The following is a 16,994-nucleotide window of genomic DNA, read 5'->3' as shown; positions in this document are numbered from 1 at the left end:
GCATTGGGCATTGGTTGCACGCAATGAAGTCCTAGAGAAGGTAAAGGCTGAAAGTGTTAAGTCCAAGGAGCTAATTAAAGAAATACAAAACAAAAGTCTCCTTATAACCGCTAATTTGCTTGAAAAGGAGACCATCCTAGAAAGTGATATGCGGCTAGAAAATCTAAAACTCAAAACTCGAGAGATTTTCTTCATCGTCACAGGACCAGTCCTAAAGCAAAATTTGACCAAGGCATCAAAATTCTTGTCCATCCGAGACGCCTTCCAAAAACAGGAGTTGGAATGGGAAATTGCTTTTGCCTCTTGTACAAACGACTTGGATGGATGGGAATACAGGATCAATATGCTGCCACATGTCACCATGGAAGAGGTAAACTCAATTGTGTCCAGATTCATTGAACACACTGCTGCTCGTGAAGACAAGGATGTGCCTTCCTAGGAAATGGCTAATCACACCACTTGTCTAGCATGTATTTGTCTCCGGTTTTATTTTGGGAATCTCTATCTAGGGTTGTGTTGTCTTAATCTAAGTTGTTGATCTTAGATCAATCTTGGCCTTTCATTTGTTTTCAGAAACTCTATATAAATTCTCATTCTCTCATTTTCATTGTTGTGGAGAGATTTATGAAATTGTTGCTTAGAGCTACTTGAATAATAAAAAGTTCATTTGCAAAATTTGCTTTGAAGTCTTATTGTTATTAAGTGGTTGCATGGTTGCATATCTTTCTTCAACAATAGAATAGATTTGCTTAGAGTAAATTTGCTTTCAAAAGTTGTGAGATGAATGAAGGATTTGATAGTTTAGATTGGTGAAACTCTACTCATACTTTCTTTGGATGGATGATTTCCGTTCAATGTGTAAAGTTAGTCTAAGCTTATGATGTGGATGCTTTAACTTCTGCTTTGAGTAAATATTGTTCGTTTGATGGTATTATTCACAAGTATGAAGACCTTGAGCACAATCCTAGAAGATTGCACTCGCTTTGCTTAGTTGTCCTAGTGTGGCGAAACAAAGTGTTGTTATTGGTTTCACCCAGTTTTTACCGTCTCTTGAGTTCATTAGGAATAGTATAAAACTTCTAAACCTTCATCCTTTTGTCCTTTTTTGAGGTCCAAAATTGAAAATCCAAAAAAAAAAAGTGAGTATTCATTGCTATATTCGTCTAAGTCCTAACTTGTGATCAACATAGTTGAGCGTAAGTCCCCCTAGTATTTCAACATACATCACCAAGGAAGCTATCCAACATAAAGTCGCTCGTTCGCACATATTGACCTTGGAGTCGTTGTGTGGTCTTTCTCGCAATCTTGGCACAAATAGTGATTTTGTTCAGGGGAGGATAGAGTATCCTTGGATATTTTATTCTAATGTTCAGTATATGATAAAAAGTACACCAACAGGTCGCCATTTGCAATGGGGCGATGTGTGAAATAGGTCACAACATCAATTGTCTGATTCTCCTCCTGTAGATGAAACAACATTCAGGAAACTATTGGGCAGTCTAATCTATCTCACTACCACTAGACCTGATCTCAATTTTGCAGTGAGCTACATTTCACACTTCATGACAACCCCTAAGGCTGATCATTGGGTAGCAGCGAAGCGTGTGCTACGTTATGTGAAGGGCACTTCTGATTATGGACTTCTTTACACTCAAAGTCACGATCCTAGACTCGGTGGTTTCACATATTCAGATTGGGTAGGTTCGGTTGATGACAAGAAATCAACATCTGGGTATGTGTTCAATTTGGGATTTGGTGCAGTCACATTGACTAGTAAAAAGCAGCAGGCAGTGGCTCTCTCCTCGATAGAAGCAGAGTATCGAGTTGCAGTTAAGGCAGCTTGTAAGGCAGTTTGGCTTCGTCGGATGCTTGCGGATATGCAAATATCTCAAGCAGGTCCGACTCCCTTGTTCTGTGATAATCAAGAGTTCTCAAACTTGCCAAGAATCCCTTCTTCCATGAAAGAACCAAGCATGTGGAAACTCAATGTCATTTTATTTGGAAGCTTGTTGAAGACGGATCAGTTCAATTGCAATATGTTCTAACTATGGATCAGACTGTAGACATTCTCGCCAAGTCTCTCAGCCCAGATAAGTTTGTTAAACTCAAGGGGCAGATTGGTGTTGTTGACAGATTGACCCTTAAGGGAGGGTGTTAGAATATGTTATATTCTTATTATTAATGATCAATTATGTAAATATCTTGTAATATTAGATTCTTTCTATTTTTACGATTGTTTCTTATTTAGAAACATCGTCTTTGTAACTCTATACGATCTTTAGATCTTTTGTAAATATTCATTCATGTTTTTACCAATTACTTGTTAGTAATACAGGGCTGAAGTGTCGTTTGCAGAAAGAGGAACGGCCCGTGATGGAGTATACTGAGAGCTTCGAATTTGTACCAGTTGAAATGAAGTAATCTTCTCAAAATGCATTGAACTTCAAACTTGTAGCCGCTGACAGCACAAATCTTTACAAAAATTGTCAAATTTCTGAGCTTTGATCTCATCAAAAGAGTGATAGCAGCACCTCACAGACTGAGAATTGTGATACAAGACTATTCAGAAGCAGTGGACTGCCTGGAGATCTGATCTGCTTTAAAGCAATGAGTTTGTGATTACCACAAAAATCTTAACAGAAATCTAGGTGACTGGCTCTGATACCATATCAGAGCTTAAGAAGAAAAAGATAATTCAGATGAATCCCCCCTTAATTACTGTATTAGTTAAAGGGTATAAATACCCTCAGACTATCAAAATTTCTGTGGGAAAAACTCAGAGAAAAAAAAACAAAGATTACAAAACTGACTAAAACAAATTATTAAAAAATGCATACACAAACAATAATAAACTAACCACAAGGTGCCGATGATGAAATATTCCAACAATTTATTTTCGCAAAAGGAATTAAAGATTGAATCCCTTTAAGCTCAAGATATAGTTAAGTGGAATGTAAGAGTAATAGCAAGGAATTCGAAATAGGAAACAACAGAATAAGTTAAGAGAAGAAGTGAAATTCACAAGAAGAAAGAATCGTAGACTAACTAGGAAGATAGGCAGAAAAGCTGAAAGAGCAAAAAAATGTCAGGGATAACGGTAGAATTAATTTCACAGTCGGTTGACATTACGAAATGCCAAATATTTAGCACATTAGGCCAAGGTAACAAGTTACCTCCTTGACAGAAACATTAAAGACTGTACAAAACAACATATAAAAATGCTACCACCTTGACAAACCTGCTATCAGAACTTTAGAATATAAAATATACCAATTTCAACTCTTTCCAGGAAAAATAAAACCACAAATTAATTTAACGACATTCTGAATTACAGATTCAACTATTAAAAAGCTTACATGGACAGAAAACTGAAAGAGTAAGTGAAAGCTTTTAAATAGAAAGAAAAGTATGACTCAATCCATTACCTGGGTTCCTATGAAAATGGTTAGCGATGTCACCCTCTGAGTTTCTTGGCTCTTTAATGACGCGAAGTTATAGAATTTAGGCAATAAGAGCCAATGTTTTATGTGATTGAATATTTGAAAATATTAGACTAAAATGGAATGTAAATGACATTGAAGAATTTAACACTAAGTTGTTGAATTGGGTACAGGAACAAGAACAGGTAAATGGATACGAAACGCTAGTATGACAAAAAAAATTGAGAGTTGTGTATGTTTTCGGTACATTCATACAAAAATAATATATATATATATATATATATATATATATATATAGAGAGAGAGAGAGAGAGAGAGAGAGATATAAGTTTAGTATGTCATATACCAATACATATGCTAAACAAAACCATTACAAATTTCAAATTTTGAAGCATAACATACTAATTTAAATTTAGTTTTCAATAACAAAAAGATCAAACTAGAATATTACAATAGATAAGTTCTGAGTTCACTAATCAGCACTGTAGGTCTTAAGAAGATCAAAAAGATCTAACTAGAATCACTAAACATTTCCAAAACATTTCGGCATCTAAAAACAGGAACCCCGGACACATCCACAGGAGATTTGTTTCAAAATCGGATTCCGGTAACGTTTCATATCCAGAATCGCCCGAAAAATCCCATGATTCAGCAACTTAGCTTTAACATAGAAAATATCTCAATTATTACTCTTCCGAGGAAAAATTTATCTCGATACTGCCCTACAAATTCTGAATCTGATATATGCTTTTACTCTTCAAGTTAAAACTTATGCAATCCTTCATACAACATGAGAATCCCTTAAAGAATTACATGGATTTCTGCCAAATGCTTACCTCTTTTCTTTAATGCTAGAGCCAGAAAAAATGTAATAATCAAGCAGAAATATGGAAGCCACAATCATAATAAAGGGAAAGAAACATACCAGCACAATATATTTTGAGAGGAAAACAAGAACCAAGTCAAAGAATGGCAAATAATTGACACAGACTTATGATTATCCATCACTGAAGTTGCAAATTTTGAGAATTCGTAGAAAACATTCAAACCCAGAAAAGTACAAGTATCTTGAACAAAGTGATAACTGTCACAAAGCAAAGCTCTCAACTCTCTAACAGAGACCTCATCAACAAAATTCTGCTTGGATTCCAGAGCACAATACACCAGGGATGGACTGGATGTATTGTAGGCACTAATTGTGAGACAAGTAAATATGCACCAAGAACAATTATCGAAGCCAAACAAAAAAATGAATTTTGTTCAAAATTGAGAGAACTTATACAATATATGGAAAACTCTATAGAAGAGATGCATGCCTCCAACTCTATTTCATTTGATTCAAATTCAGCCAATCTATACATTTTACCAATCAAGCTACAAAAATTACTAAGACTTGTACACTATGTTCCTCATCTGAAACTGAAGAGTCACCACACCAATGTCATATTTGGAAGTTGAAATGGATGGCTGGCTGAAGAGAAAATAATTTAATTCTGGTAACCCAATTTGGCAGGGTCATAACTCCTAGCCTGTTAGACAAAAATTGAACTAGCTGGATGTGTTGGAAAGGTCTCCAAGAGACCTAGTTTGAGTTGCTTGTGGGTAGCCCACAGTACCTCTCCTAAGCAACCGCTAAAGTCTCAACAGCCAATTCTGCTCTAAAGGCTTCTGAAAATGCAGATTATATAAACATAGAAAGTATTGAAAAAATAGATATTCAATATTTCTTATATTCGGCCATGCAGTTGCCATCCAAATGACCCTGAATGTCAGTCAGATCACCTCAAGACATGAGATAGATGGGACAGGAGAACTAGTCTCGCTCCTTATTCATAATAATAAATTATAGCTCTTTATAGAATTATCTTTCTCTCTTCAGCTTCTCCTTATATATGTGGATACTAACATTCATGAAAGTGCAAAAAGGATGATAAAAAGCATAAACTGCTTTATCTGATTTTCCTGTATTTTCCCAATCAAGCCGGTCGTAGACCAAAAATATAAGCTAACATAACTACATAAACATTTGTCAAAACATATGTTTCATATGCAGGGAATGGCAATTGGGGGATCTTTCATATCTCAAAAACCGCTACCTGCAATGAGGTTTCATCCTTTCTCATGCCAATCATTTTTCTCTTAAGACAACAATTTTCTACATTTTCAAGGGCTAGTTTAAGGCTAAGTCTGGTATATTCATATACATAAAGATAAAGATATAAACTAATTACAAACTACTGTATGTTAAAACAAAAATCTTCATTTATAAATATACCTTCCTCAGTATTTAAAGCATATATATGAACCAAAAAAGTAAAGCTAAAGATCAGCACGCTTAAGACCAAGCATATTTTCAGAGTTGAAGTCTTCTAATAAGCTTGGTTAGCCTGACCCAATATACCGTATGACATTGTATGTTTTGGTTCTCCTAAATGCACTCAATATTCAGTCAATGTTTTCCTTCACTTCAATATTTCTAATGTGCATTGGCAAGTTCTGTTGCTCACAAAATAGAAAGGTAACTCTTCTTTAATAAATAAAGTTCCCCGTTTGATTTCAAGACACCTTATGTTCTCAGAGAGATCTCTACCAGTAAGGAAGGGTGCAGATATCTTGCAAACCAAATATAACTTACATTATTCCTCTGAGATGATAGAAAAATCTGACTGAAAACATGGAAACGGATATGAAGCCACAAAAGTAAAACTTTCTTGTCAATGTATATTCAGATGAGGATTGAAAAATCTTAAATAAACCATAACCTTCATCAAACAAATTTACTAGAACTTAATATCATCCTGTTTGGCTAGTACGCATGAGATACTTATCACATTCTATAAAAAATAAAATTAATAACTTTGCAATGCCCGATTTGACTTCAGATCAAATAAATATGGTAAGGTAGGAGCCATGACCATAATGAACAATTGGATTCTGTATGATAAGTGAGCCACCATAGAACTATGCTTGTTGCAAGTCCCGGCTAAATTTGATAGAAAGTTACAGCTAAAAGGTTTCCTATTTCTGACAAGTGCTACCTCTGTAGTGTTTCTTACGTCCATCTCTCTTTCATGTGTGCTTTTATTCATTTACTTGATTACTTTAACATGTATATAGGACACTATCTCAAACAATTAAAAAAACATCTAATGGTTAAGCTCGGCCAATTACAAGCATAAGACTTGTTCATTACAGCAAATACAAATTAAATTCAATTCCGCATAAACATAATCTTTGATGCAGTTTGCACTATTGTCCTATTGGAATAATGAAGAATCACATGTTGATAGTAGCATATAATATATATGAATAAGCAATGAATGTGAGAAATCACATGTTGATAGTAGCATATAATATATATGAATAAGCAATGAATGTGAGAATGTATGTACACAGTTATACAAGGGATAGATTTGATGTAGATGGCAGCCATAGAGCTGTAGTGGTGTCATTTTTACGGCCTTGAGGTGTGCTCCAATAGCAGAGAGCTTTGCAACAGCACATTGGGAAAGATGTATTCACATTTATGAATCAGACAATAGGCTATGTATGGCTATTAGAAATCAGCCAATTGGGAGATTCTGTGTCTCAAAACCACTCCTGTAATGGGGTCTCGTCCTTTCTCATGCCGCGTGTCCCTCTAGTAAGGCTTGTCGACTTTCTAGATTTTAAGGGGCCGGTCTAAGGCTGTAAGTCTGGCATATTCTTATACATCATTCTAGGTTCACATACCATGATTATCAAACAAGAAGATAAACTAATAGCAAACTATTATATCTGATAGTTATTGCTTCTGGATTGTGGAAAAATAATTCATTTCAAACTATTATATGTTAAAACTTAAAACCAATAGCTTTATTTATGCATAGACAATCCTCAGTCCTAAAAGGATAGGTATGAATCACAAATGTAGAACTTAAAATCAACATGTTTAAGTTCATTCATGTTGTGGCAACTGAAAGTTTTCTATACAGACTTGGTTAGCTCAAATCAATATGCCACATAGGGCTGAATGTTTTCATTCTTCTGAGTGCACTCAATATTAAGTCAATGTTTTCCTTAATCCCAATATTTCCAATGTTCACTAGCAGATTTTGTTGCACGCAACATTAAGAGATGTCATTCTTCAACACATAAATTATCCCATCTGATTATGGGTGATTTTGGGAGGTCTTACGTTCCCAGAAAGATCTCTACCAATAAGGAAGGGTGTCGATATATCACTGACCATAGATTTCTCGTGTGTTCCAGACTTCCACTAGTCTGGACTCTGGACTCTGAACTCTTCTCAACAACAACCAAAAAATATCAGCTTACTGATATTGCCCCTATCAAATGGTAACAAAATAGCATTGAAAACAAAAACTCGGACCAAGAAAGTCATAAACTGAATTATGTATATCCAGATGAGGATTGGAAGACGTTGAGTAGGCTATGAATTTTATTAAACCAATTTACTAAAACATAACATCATCCCATTGACTACTATGCATGAGATCCTAATTACATAACACAGAAAAAAAAAATTGATAGCCTTGCGATGCCTTTTCTTAACACCAGATAAAATGACAGTGGTGAGGTAGGAGTGACAGCCACAATGAATAATTAGGTTTCGTATGATAGGTGGAGGTAGGCCACCATCAAACTAAGCTGGCACTGCCCATTTTGTCTCTAAATTAACGATAGTGATAAAGTGGGGGTGACTAACATGATGAATAGTTGAGTTACGTAGGATAAGTAGACCACGCCAACAAACTAGGCTTGCAATACTTATTTGACACTAGACCAAATAATAGTAGTGAGGTAAGACAGTAAGAGTGATTGCTATAATGGAAAGATTGGGTTTTGTATTACAAGTAGGCCACCAATGAACTAGTATAGTAATACATAATTTATTATTTTAACAATAGATTAAGTTATACTGATGAGGAAGTAGGGATTGTCATGATGTATGAGTAAATTCTGCATGATAAGTAGACCACCGACAAAGTATATATATATTGCTCATTTTGATACTAGAACAAACAATTATGTTAAGGTAGGAATGATGGCCATGATGAATAATTGTATTCTGTATGATAAGAAGACCGCCAACGAACTAGATATGCAATGTCCATTTTGACACTAGATCAAATGATAGTGTTAAGGTAATAGTGATGCCATTATATATAATTGGATTATGCATTATAAGCTCACCTCCATGGAAGTACATGCAATGCCCATTTTGACAATACTTTAAAATGATAGAGGTGAGGTAGTAGCAACTGCCATGATCAATGTTTGGGTTCTGTATAACAAGTTGGCCACCATCGAACTAGGACTGGCCCATATAAGCTTGACAGAAAGATAAATTTGAAAGATTTCCTATGTTTGACAGTGTCAGGCATCGGACTGCAAATATATCTAAATTCTAGTAAAATTTGGTTGAGAATATACATAGCAGAAGGTATTAACAGTGCGTAGTACTGAATCCTTTTCACAATCGATCTTATTGCCTATTTTGCTTTGACACCGTCTCTCTAAACAGATTAAATTGGATACTTCCAAGTGGATTTATTGAAATAATACTCGTGGTTTAAATATTCCAGAACTTTAAAAAATACTAAAATTTAAATATTTAAGAAAATAGATTTAAGAAGAGTCTAGAGAGAAACAGGTAGTCAATTTGAAAAGTTCAAAGGCTTCTTCCTCAATCATGAGTCCATTAGCGAGATTTTAATTATTGAAAAAGAATGTCTTTGGGCAGTTGCCTCGGAAGATATTTTTAAAAGTTTATCTTCAACAAGCTACGCGAAACAGCCTTTAGGTTTTTTATGCAAAACAGAAAGGTGTACAGATATGGAAAGAAAATAGAATCAATCAATTCAAATCAAAATCATGAAATAATTTTCTACATACCCACTTCAAGTTCTACCGCAATCATTACATACAGGAAGAGGTGGGGGTCAGTGGAATGAATGGAGGAACGACCAAAATACCTGAAAAGAGGGAATGAGAAAAAAATGAGCAGTAAATAAAAATGGGAAGCCCTGTGTCTCCAATCCCCAAAACTACCGCTGCTTGTATCAGCCATTTCGATCAAATAAAATCCTAGAAATCGTTTACGAGCAGGGTAGTACGCTCAAATCGAGAAAATGGCAATTGCATCAGTGCAAGAGCGAAAGATTTTGATCGACGCCTAACTACCAACGATGGTATCTAGCAGGTAGGTAGGGTATGGTTGACTCTCTTCCATCGGCTTTATCACTGTCTTAGTTGTCGTTGTGTTATTTTGGTGTTTAATTCGATAGATTTTTTATTTTCTTCCATCGGTTTTATCATGTTTTATTGTCGTTGTGTTATTTTGGTGTTTAATTCAATAGATTTTTATTTATTTGTTTTTTAAGACAGGTCTTCCGGGTATAGCATCTTCTATAAGCCGCAATGAATCGGGTAAACTTTTTAACGTGACTGGTGATGCTCATGCGATACGTCTTTTGATACTACATGGGTTGGGAGAAGGTTAGACCTCATGACCTCGTGCTTCCCCTAGACCAAATCGATAGATTCTAAATCTAGTTTTTTCTTTACATTTATTTGATAGAAATTATGGCATTGCAAATAGTTTAACATGTAATTTTTTTAATAATAAAACATATTTCAAAAATTTAACTATTGGTAATTGATTAAGAGTCTCGAGTCATTTTTAGAATTGAGATAAACATGTACTATTCAAGTGTAACATATATCTCTTGATTTTTTTGAAAGATTCACTAGTTTTCTTAGTAATAATCAATATGAAATGGAAACAGATGGATCGCAAGCAATGGTTAGGGTTTTGAGATGGCTTCCATGGTCAGTCGAATTAGTTTGTTTGTCAGGGTTTTGGGCTTTAAAAGGGGTGTGGCTTGTCTTGGCGCCCTCCAAGAAGGGTGTGGGGGAATTAGGAAAGTGGAAGAGGCTCGAATATGGGCAGAAATCGAATGAAGATCCCCTCTCGAAAACAACCTTCTCCGTCATTTCCAAGAATAGTCATTTGTAAGAAGTCAACTTCTCCCGAATTGCAAAAAAGATGTGGAGGCTAAAAGCAAATCCATTTGTTCATGTGGATGACCAAGTACATATTCAAATAAATTAGAGTAGATCAATTTCTCTACATATTGAGGATGAAGATTGGAAACATGTGGTGAAACTCATTTGAGATAGAGCTTTTTTCATGAAATGGGTCAAAGAATGGCCAACATATTGTAGGATAAAGGACTGGTGTGATGACAATTGGGGCCCTAATCACTTGGTCAAAACCCTCTTGAATTGTTTTTTCTTAGTAACCTATGAAAATCCATGAGATGTAAATTGTACTCTGAATAACAACCCCTGCTTAATGGGTGGAATGGATTTCTATATTTGGGATTGGTCTCCTAATTTTGACCCGCTCGAGGCCACCATAGAAGAGGTTCCTATTTGGATTTGACTTTATAATATTCCTCAAGAGTATTAGGAGCTAGAAACTTTGGAGTTAATGGGCAATTAGTTGGGTTGTTTCTCAAAGTAGATGAAGTTGTAGAAAAGGACTTAAATGAGTATGCAAGAATATGTATTTTTTTTGAACCATTTCAACCTCTTCCCAAGGAAATAGAATTATGGTCTAATGAAGAAGTGTGGCAGCAGAAAATCATGGTTGAGGAGATTATTGAAAAAATTTAAGTTTGTAGGAAAGCTAGACATTCTATAGATGAATGTATGGTTAATATGAAGGGGGGAGGGGAGATTGGAGACTATTGTGGTAATGCCTCGACCCAGAAGGAAACATGAAATATCGAGGTTCTCTAAGCATGAAAGGACTACAATAGTGCAAATGGCAAGGAAAGTGATGAGCTAAAATATTAGCTCTTTTATTTCTATGACTGATAAGTTTTTCCTATGTTTTAAGTTGCATATTGGGACAATGTTTAAGTCATGTGATGTATCAGAGTTTTGATTATGTGCATTTTGAATGATAGCCAAACCCACTGAACCCTGTATTGTTCTGACTTAATATTCCTACTGCTATATATATATATATATATATATCTGTGTGTGTGTGTATATATGTATATGTACATATATACATATATATGTATATATGTACATAGTATATATATACTATATACATATACATATATACTATATATGTATATGTATATAGTATATATATACTATATACTATATACATATTGTAGACACCTAAAATTGTCCAGACTAATTAAATAAATATTTTATTTATTTAATTATCTAAGCTTAATTCTTCTATTAATTAAATAAATCTTTATTTATTTAATTAATTCATTTATCTTCTTCTAGCCTTATTTCTCATTTAAATAAATACATTTATTTATTTAAATTATCATTTTCCTAAATTAAATAAATATCTTATTTATTTAATTGATCCCACTTCTTCTATTAATTAAATAAATATTTATTTATTTAATTAATTCATTAACCTTTTCCACCTATGACACATGTCATTCATCTCTTAATTCATACACTACCTACACATTTCATTATTTTATTATTTCTTTTACCTACCCTCTAATCATAGCCGACCTCCTTTTACACCTCTCAATCTTATCCCTTCATTTCATATAGTGTCTTCTATATAAGGAGATGCTTCCTTCATTATCAAACCCTAATCGTTCTATGCATTCTAATCAATCATTCTAATCGTTCTATGCATTCTAATCAATCATTCTAATCGTTCTATGCATTCTAATCAATCATCCTAATCACTGATCTTAAGGACTTGACTATACTACGATCCTACTTGCAACCACATTCTGTTCTTTGTTGAGCTCTTGTGCATATAAAATCTGAGAGCAAATATATCAAGCAAGATCAATGGAGATAGGAATAATGGAGATCAAAACCCCATTGGACATGTGATGGTATAATCTTTGTGATTTCATGTGATTTGCATTGTCTTAGGTAATCTTCATATGTTATGGTGGATCTTTGTTGATTGTTAGGCTAGGATTTGGTGGTTGAATTCATTTAGCCTTTCAATATTGTTATTATTGTTATCCATTTTCACCATATACACATATATATGTATATGTACATATATACATATATGTATATGTATATATGTACATATACATATATATGTATATATATGTATATGTGTGTGTGTGTACATATATGTATATATAATATACATACATATACATATGTATATACATACATATATACATGTGTATGTGTGTGTGTGTGTGTGTGTGTGTGAATATATATGTATATGTTAGTCCACCCATAATTTTTTCCTTTTTAATATTCTAATTCGCGGGTTGCCTTTTGTGCTTTTGCTTTCGTCGAGTCATTTGTTCTCCTCATACTTGAACCGTTGAACTCTTTTGTCAAAAGGTTCATATGGTTCAAGGTCCAAAACGCGATTTAAAAAGAAAGTTGTTTCGGTCTTTGTCACCATGTGAACAAGCGTGTTTTTTTTGTTTTGGTCATTGAAGTTTAGAACCCGTTGAACCAAATTTCAAGAGGTTCAAGGTTCAAGGTTCGAAATGTCTTTTAGTGAGTCATGGCAATGTATTGTTATATGATGAGCGTGAGTCTTTTTACATTGACTTGATATGCGGTCTTGAACCTTGAACCAAATTTCAAGCGGTTCAAAAGGTTCAAGGTTCACTTTAAATAGTCCTTTTCTTTTGCCGCTCATTCCCGATGTTGTTTATGTGTCGCCTGTTACTGTTATATTTCTTAAGTGAATTTGAACCGTTGAACCTTTTGTTCAAGTGGTTCAAGGTTCATAGGTTCATTTCAAAACTAACCCGAAAGCTTTTTGGTGGAAATAAAAGCGGCAAGAAGGAATATTCCCTTATTCGGCTTTTTGAAATTCTAAATGTGGAAAGTAATCATGCAAACATCAAATTGCTTGTGCGGAAGTGATGGATAATTAAGAAGGTGTCAGGTTTGTCATTTCACCATTACTTCGCACGCTTGGGTAAATCATGATGAAGTGTGTGTGGTCCTATAGATATTTACCCGTCTGATCAAAGGAAAAATGTATGAGTTTATTTCCATATTTAGGAAGGTCGCAGTTGCCATACTTCAATAAATTGGAGGTGCCGAAGGTAAATCCAGCTCTATTCTCCGGAAGAATTTCTAGTTTTCATGGTGTTATCGGGTAAGTTCAGTTGTTTTATCCTAAGTTGAGTTTCTTTGTGTACTGAAGTTTTATCAGTGTAGAAAAGGGGGAAATCTGAAAATTGTTGGGGTAGCATATTGTTGTTAAAATTTTTTGGTTAAGGGAATAGATAGTTAAAATGAGGCCAATGCTGCCAAAGCTTGGCCGAACCTCATGTTTAGTGAGTATCTTGCTGGAAATGGAAGACACCTCCTTAGTTCATGTAGATTTGGGGGATTTCTTTGAAAGGACTAAGAACCCTCAGGCTAGTTCATTAATGGAGAAGATAGTTAAGAATGGTCTTGTGGAAGCTGTTGCATTCCCGCTCGTCACGTCGCGTCCAGATTTAGTGTTGGCCTGCATGAACAGATATGACTCTGAGAACAAGTGTATCAGAACTAGTGATGGTGAGGTGTCAGTCAATATTAATAGGGAAACGATGATGGCGACAATGGGTATTCCGCATAAAGAGGAGTATGAGGATTGGATCATTGGAAATTCATACGCCTATTTCTCTGAGAAGAAGAGCAAGTATAGAAGTGTAATTGCAAGAAATTGGCTCTTGAAGGTTCAGAAAGGAGGATTACGATTACCCAAACCCCTAACCAGAGAACACCTCATCACAGAGGTGCGGGACATTGTTGTGCTTTTGAACACAGTAAAGGGGAATTCACATTCCTTCTACTGGGAGGACTGGATGTACTTTTTCATCCAAGTGGTTCTATCCGGTGATAGATTTCTGGATTGGTCTCAGGTAATTGCGGAGAGACTTCACGAAGGACTAAGAAATTTTGTGGGGATGTCTGGGTTTTACATGTCTTCTTACCTATTTTATATTTTAGCTTGCACAAGAGATTGCCCTGGATTACCCAATGAACCCTGGATTGATGGAATGAGGGTTTACAATTATTACCCTTTGTTGCAACAACAGAGACATGTTGAATAAATTGATAGATGGAATGGAGTCTTTGTAGGAAGACTAGCCTTTGAACTTCAGGGTGATGTAAACAAGAGAATGTTTGTTGAGGCTATGGAATTTGTGAGTATATATGGGAGTTTCTTTATCCAATTTCCACGGTTTACTTACATACAGGTAGGTGGTTTTGAAGGCCAACCATTCAAATTACCCACATACGCCTTTGATAGCTACATTCTTACAGAAGTGAGCAGGCAGTTGGCTTATATAGATAAAAGATTTGACAGCAAAGGTTATGCAAGGGAGAACCTTGATATAGACAGTCATTTCTGCCATGAACCTTAGATAGAGGATTATTGGGAAAACTGCAAGGATGAGCATGAAGTGAGAAAGAGGTTGTGGTCAAGATTCACTTTACGACAGATAGCTATCTTGAGGTTCCCAATTAATACATTAGGTATATTAGGAGATACAGAGGAAGACGTCTTGGATCCTAAGTTTGGTACTGAGATTGAAGGGAAATCGATTCCTGAAATTGACTAGAACAAAAAAGAAGATGATAGCATCCAAACAAGGACCTTCAATGTTGTCAGGAGAACAGAGAGATGGTTAAGGAAACTGAAATTCAAGGAGGGTCCTCACATGTCTTCACATGAATCAAGAAGTGATTCACACATCATGGTTCAATCTCCTGTTTTTGCCACTAATGAAATTGTTGATGTTGCAGATGTCTCAAAGCCCGTTGTAGAGAAAATACCACCAAGGAGGTCAAGAAGGTCGCCATCTAGTCTTACAGCTGCCCGAGTAACTCAATCAGGAAGCAAAAAGAAGGGTAGGGAGCTTGTCCTACAACAGGTCATGGTGGACTTAGACCCCAACAAAGAGCCTGAACAAACAATGAACTCACAAGATCAAAGCGAGCCCGGGATGTAAGAAATGGATACAAATGAAGAAGTGGAAATTCAACAGGATCCCATGAATACCCTGGCGATCCTTACCTCCCTTGATGCACAGATCACCCTGCCACCTAAAGAACCTACCAATGCACCAAGATGGATGGAAGCCACCATTGGAGAAGAAGAGGAGCATGGTGTCGGTCACCATTCCACTGGAGGACATGGTTAGTAAATGCTTGGGAAAAGCATTAAAGCCCAAAAAACTCAAAACACAAGCAATGCTTGATGTGGATGACACAACAGGACACTGGACAACTAAAGTGGCCAAGCCCATTCCTGGGAGAGACGCAGATAAGGCCACAGAGGAAGATTTTACTGTGGAAAAAATAGATTTGGGGGTTGCATCAAGGGTCGTGGATGTAAAACATCTGGAATCCTCTACAAAGAGGATAATCTCAATGACTTGGAAAGATGAAAAAGACAAGAGAGAAATGAAGCAAATGGTCACACAGATGGCAGAATACATCAACGCTATTCACAACCTAGATCCTCAACCATTATCGCAGATACCAGTGTCATTTGACCCTAAGTCTCTAGCAGACCAGAAGATGCTTGATCAAGTTCAAAGGAATAGGGTAGTGACGGAGATGTTTAACAAATGGTTGGACCTGATAATTCAATAAGGATCAAAATATATTATTAATCTAGTTAAGGTTTATAAGGATGCAGAAACTGTGAGTAAAGAGCTCGAGCTGGAGACGGTCATCTGGGAAAAGGAAAGGATCAAGTGGGTAGCGGTTCTCGCACAAATGAATGATGTCCAAAAGTATGGAGTGATGAAGTTCCTAGTTGAGAAACCGGTGGAGAACCTGGATGATAATGTGCTATACGTGTCAAAGAAAAATGTGGAATGGTGCAATTCAATCGTCCAGTAGGGCCATGAAGAGTCCACCAAGCTACTCAAAGGACTGACTGACTTGATTGACACTATACAAAAAGATCTTAAATGTATTGATATCCAACTCACGAAGGAGGGAGCCAAGGTGATTGAGGAAGTTGCGGACATGACTAAAGTCTTTCAAGAAAGAGTCCATTTCATTCAGACCACAAAATCCTTGACTACCGATGACTTTTCAAAGGTAAGGATTGAATCAATGCTCATTGTCTGTTCGGATCACTTAGAAGTTCATAAAGCGAAGGTCACGCAGGTGAATATGGACAAAGAAGTGTGGAAGCAGAGGATCATGCACATCGGTCTGCCCTATTTCCAAGTCATCCTGAACTTTTCAGCAGCACACCTAGAATGGTGTGGATCCACGATAAAGTAGGACAAGCCCGTAACTTCCTCAGCTGCGGTGGATGTTTAGTTGTTCTAAAATGAAATATCGGCCTTTCTTTTAGTTTAGTTCTCTTTTATGTTATTTTAACGGTTTCTTTCACTGAAGTGAAAGTAAATGTTATTTGTTAATCATGTAAAAACTATGGCCTGGTGGCTATTTAAGCTAAAAAGCTTGCCTTTGAACAAGTTCTGAAACTGTGATTTTGGAAGCAATAGAAAAGTTTTGTGGGAATGATACAATGGCTGATTATTA

General features: G+C 35.8%; 1 protein-coding gene across 1 annotated transcript in view; it reads right to left on the bottom strand.

Moving 5' to 3' along the window:
• The window catches only part of LOC131061458 (uncharacterized), a 38,783-nt gene extending 29,074 nt beyond the window's left edge, over positions 1-9,709 (bottom strand). Inside the window, exon 1 of the mRNA XM_057995154.2 lies at positions 9,419-9,709. Coding sequence (XP_057851137.1) covers positions 9,419-9,513 — 95 coding nt within the window. The 5' untranslated portion in view covers positions 9,514-9,709. The remainder of the gene's footprint in view (positions 1-9,418) is intronic.
• Between the last annotated feature and the right edge of the window lie 7,285 nt (positions 9,710-16,994).

This window comes from Cryptomeria japonica, chromosome 8, assembly GCF_030272615.1.
Source record: "Cryptomeria japonica chromosome 8, Sugi_1.0, whole genome shotgun sequence".
Classification (NCBI taxonomy): Eukaryota; Viridiplantae; Streptophyta; class Pinopsida; order Cupressales; family Cupressaceae; genus Cryptomeria; species Cryptomeria japonica.
Note: the sequence above shows the minus strand (reverse complement) of the source record. Positions and strands in the feature narration are given on the sequence as shown.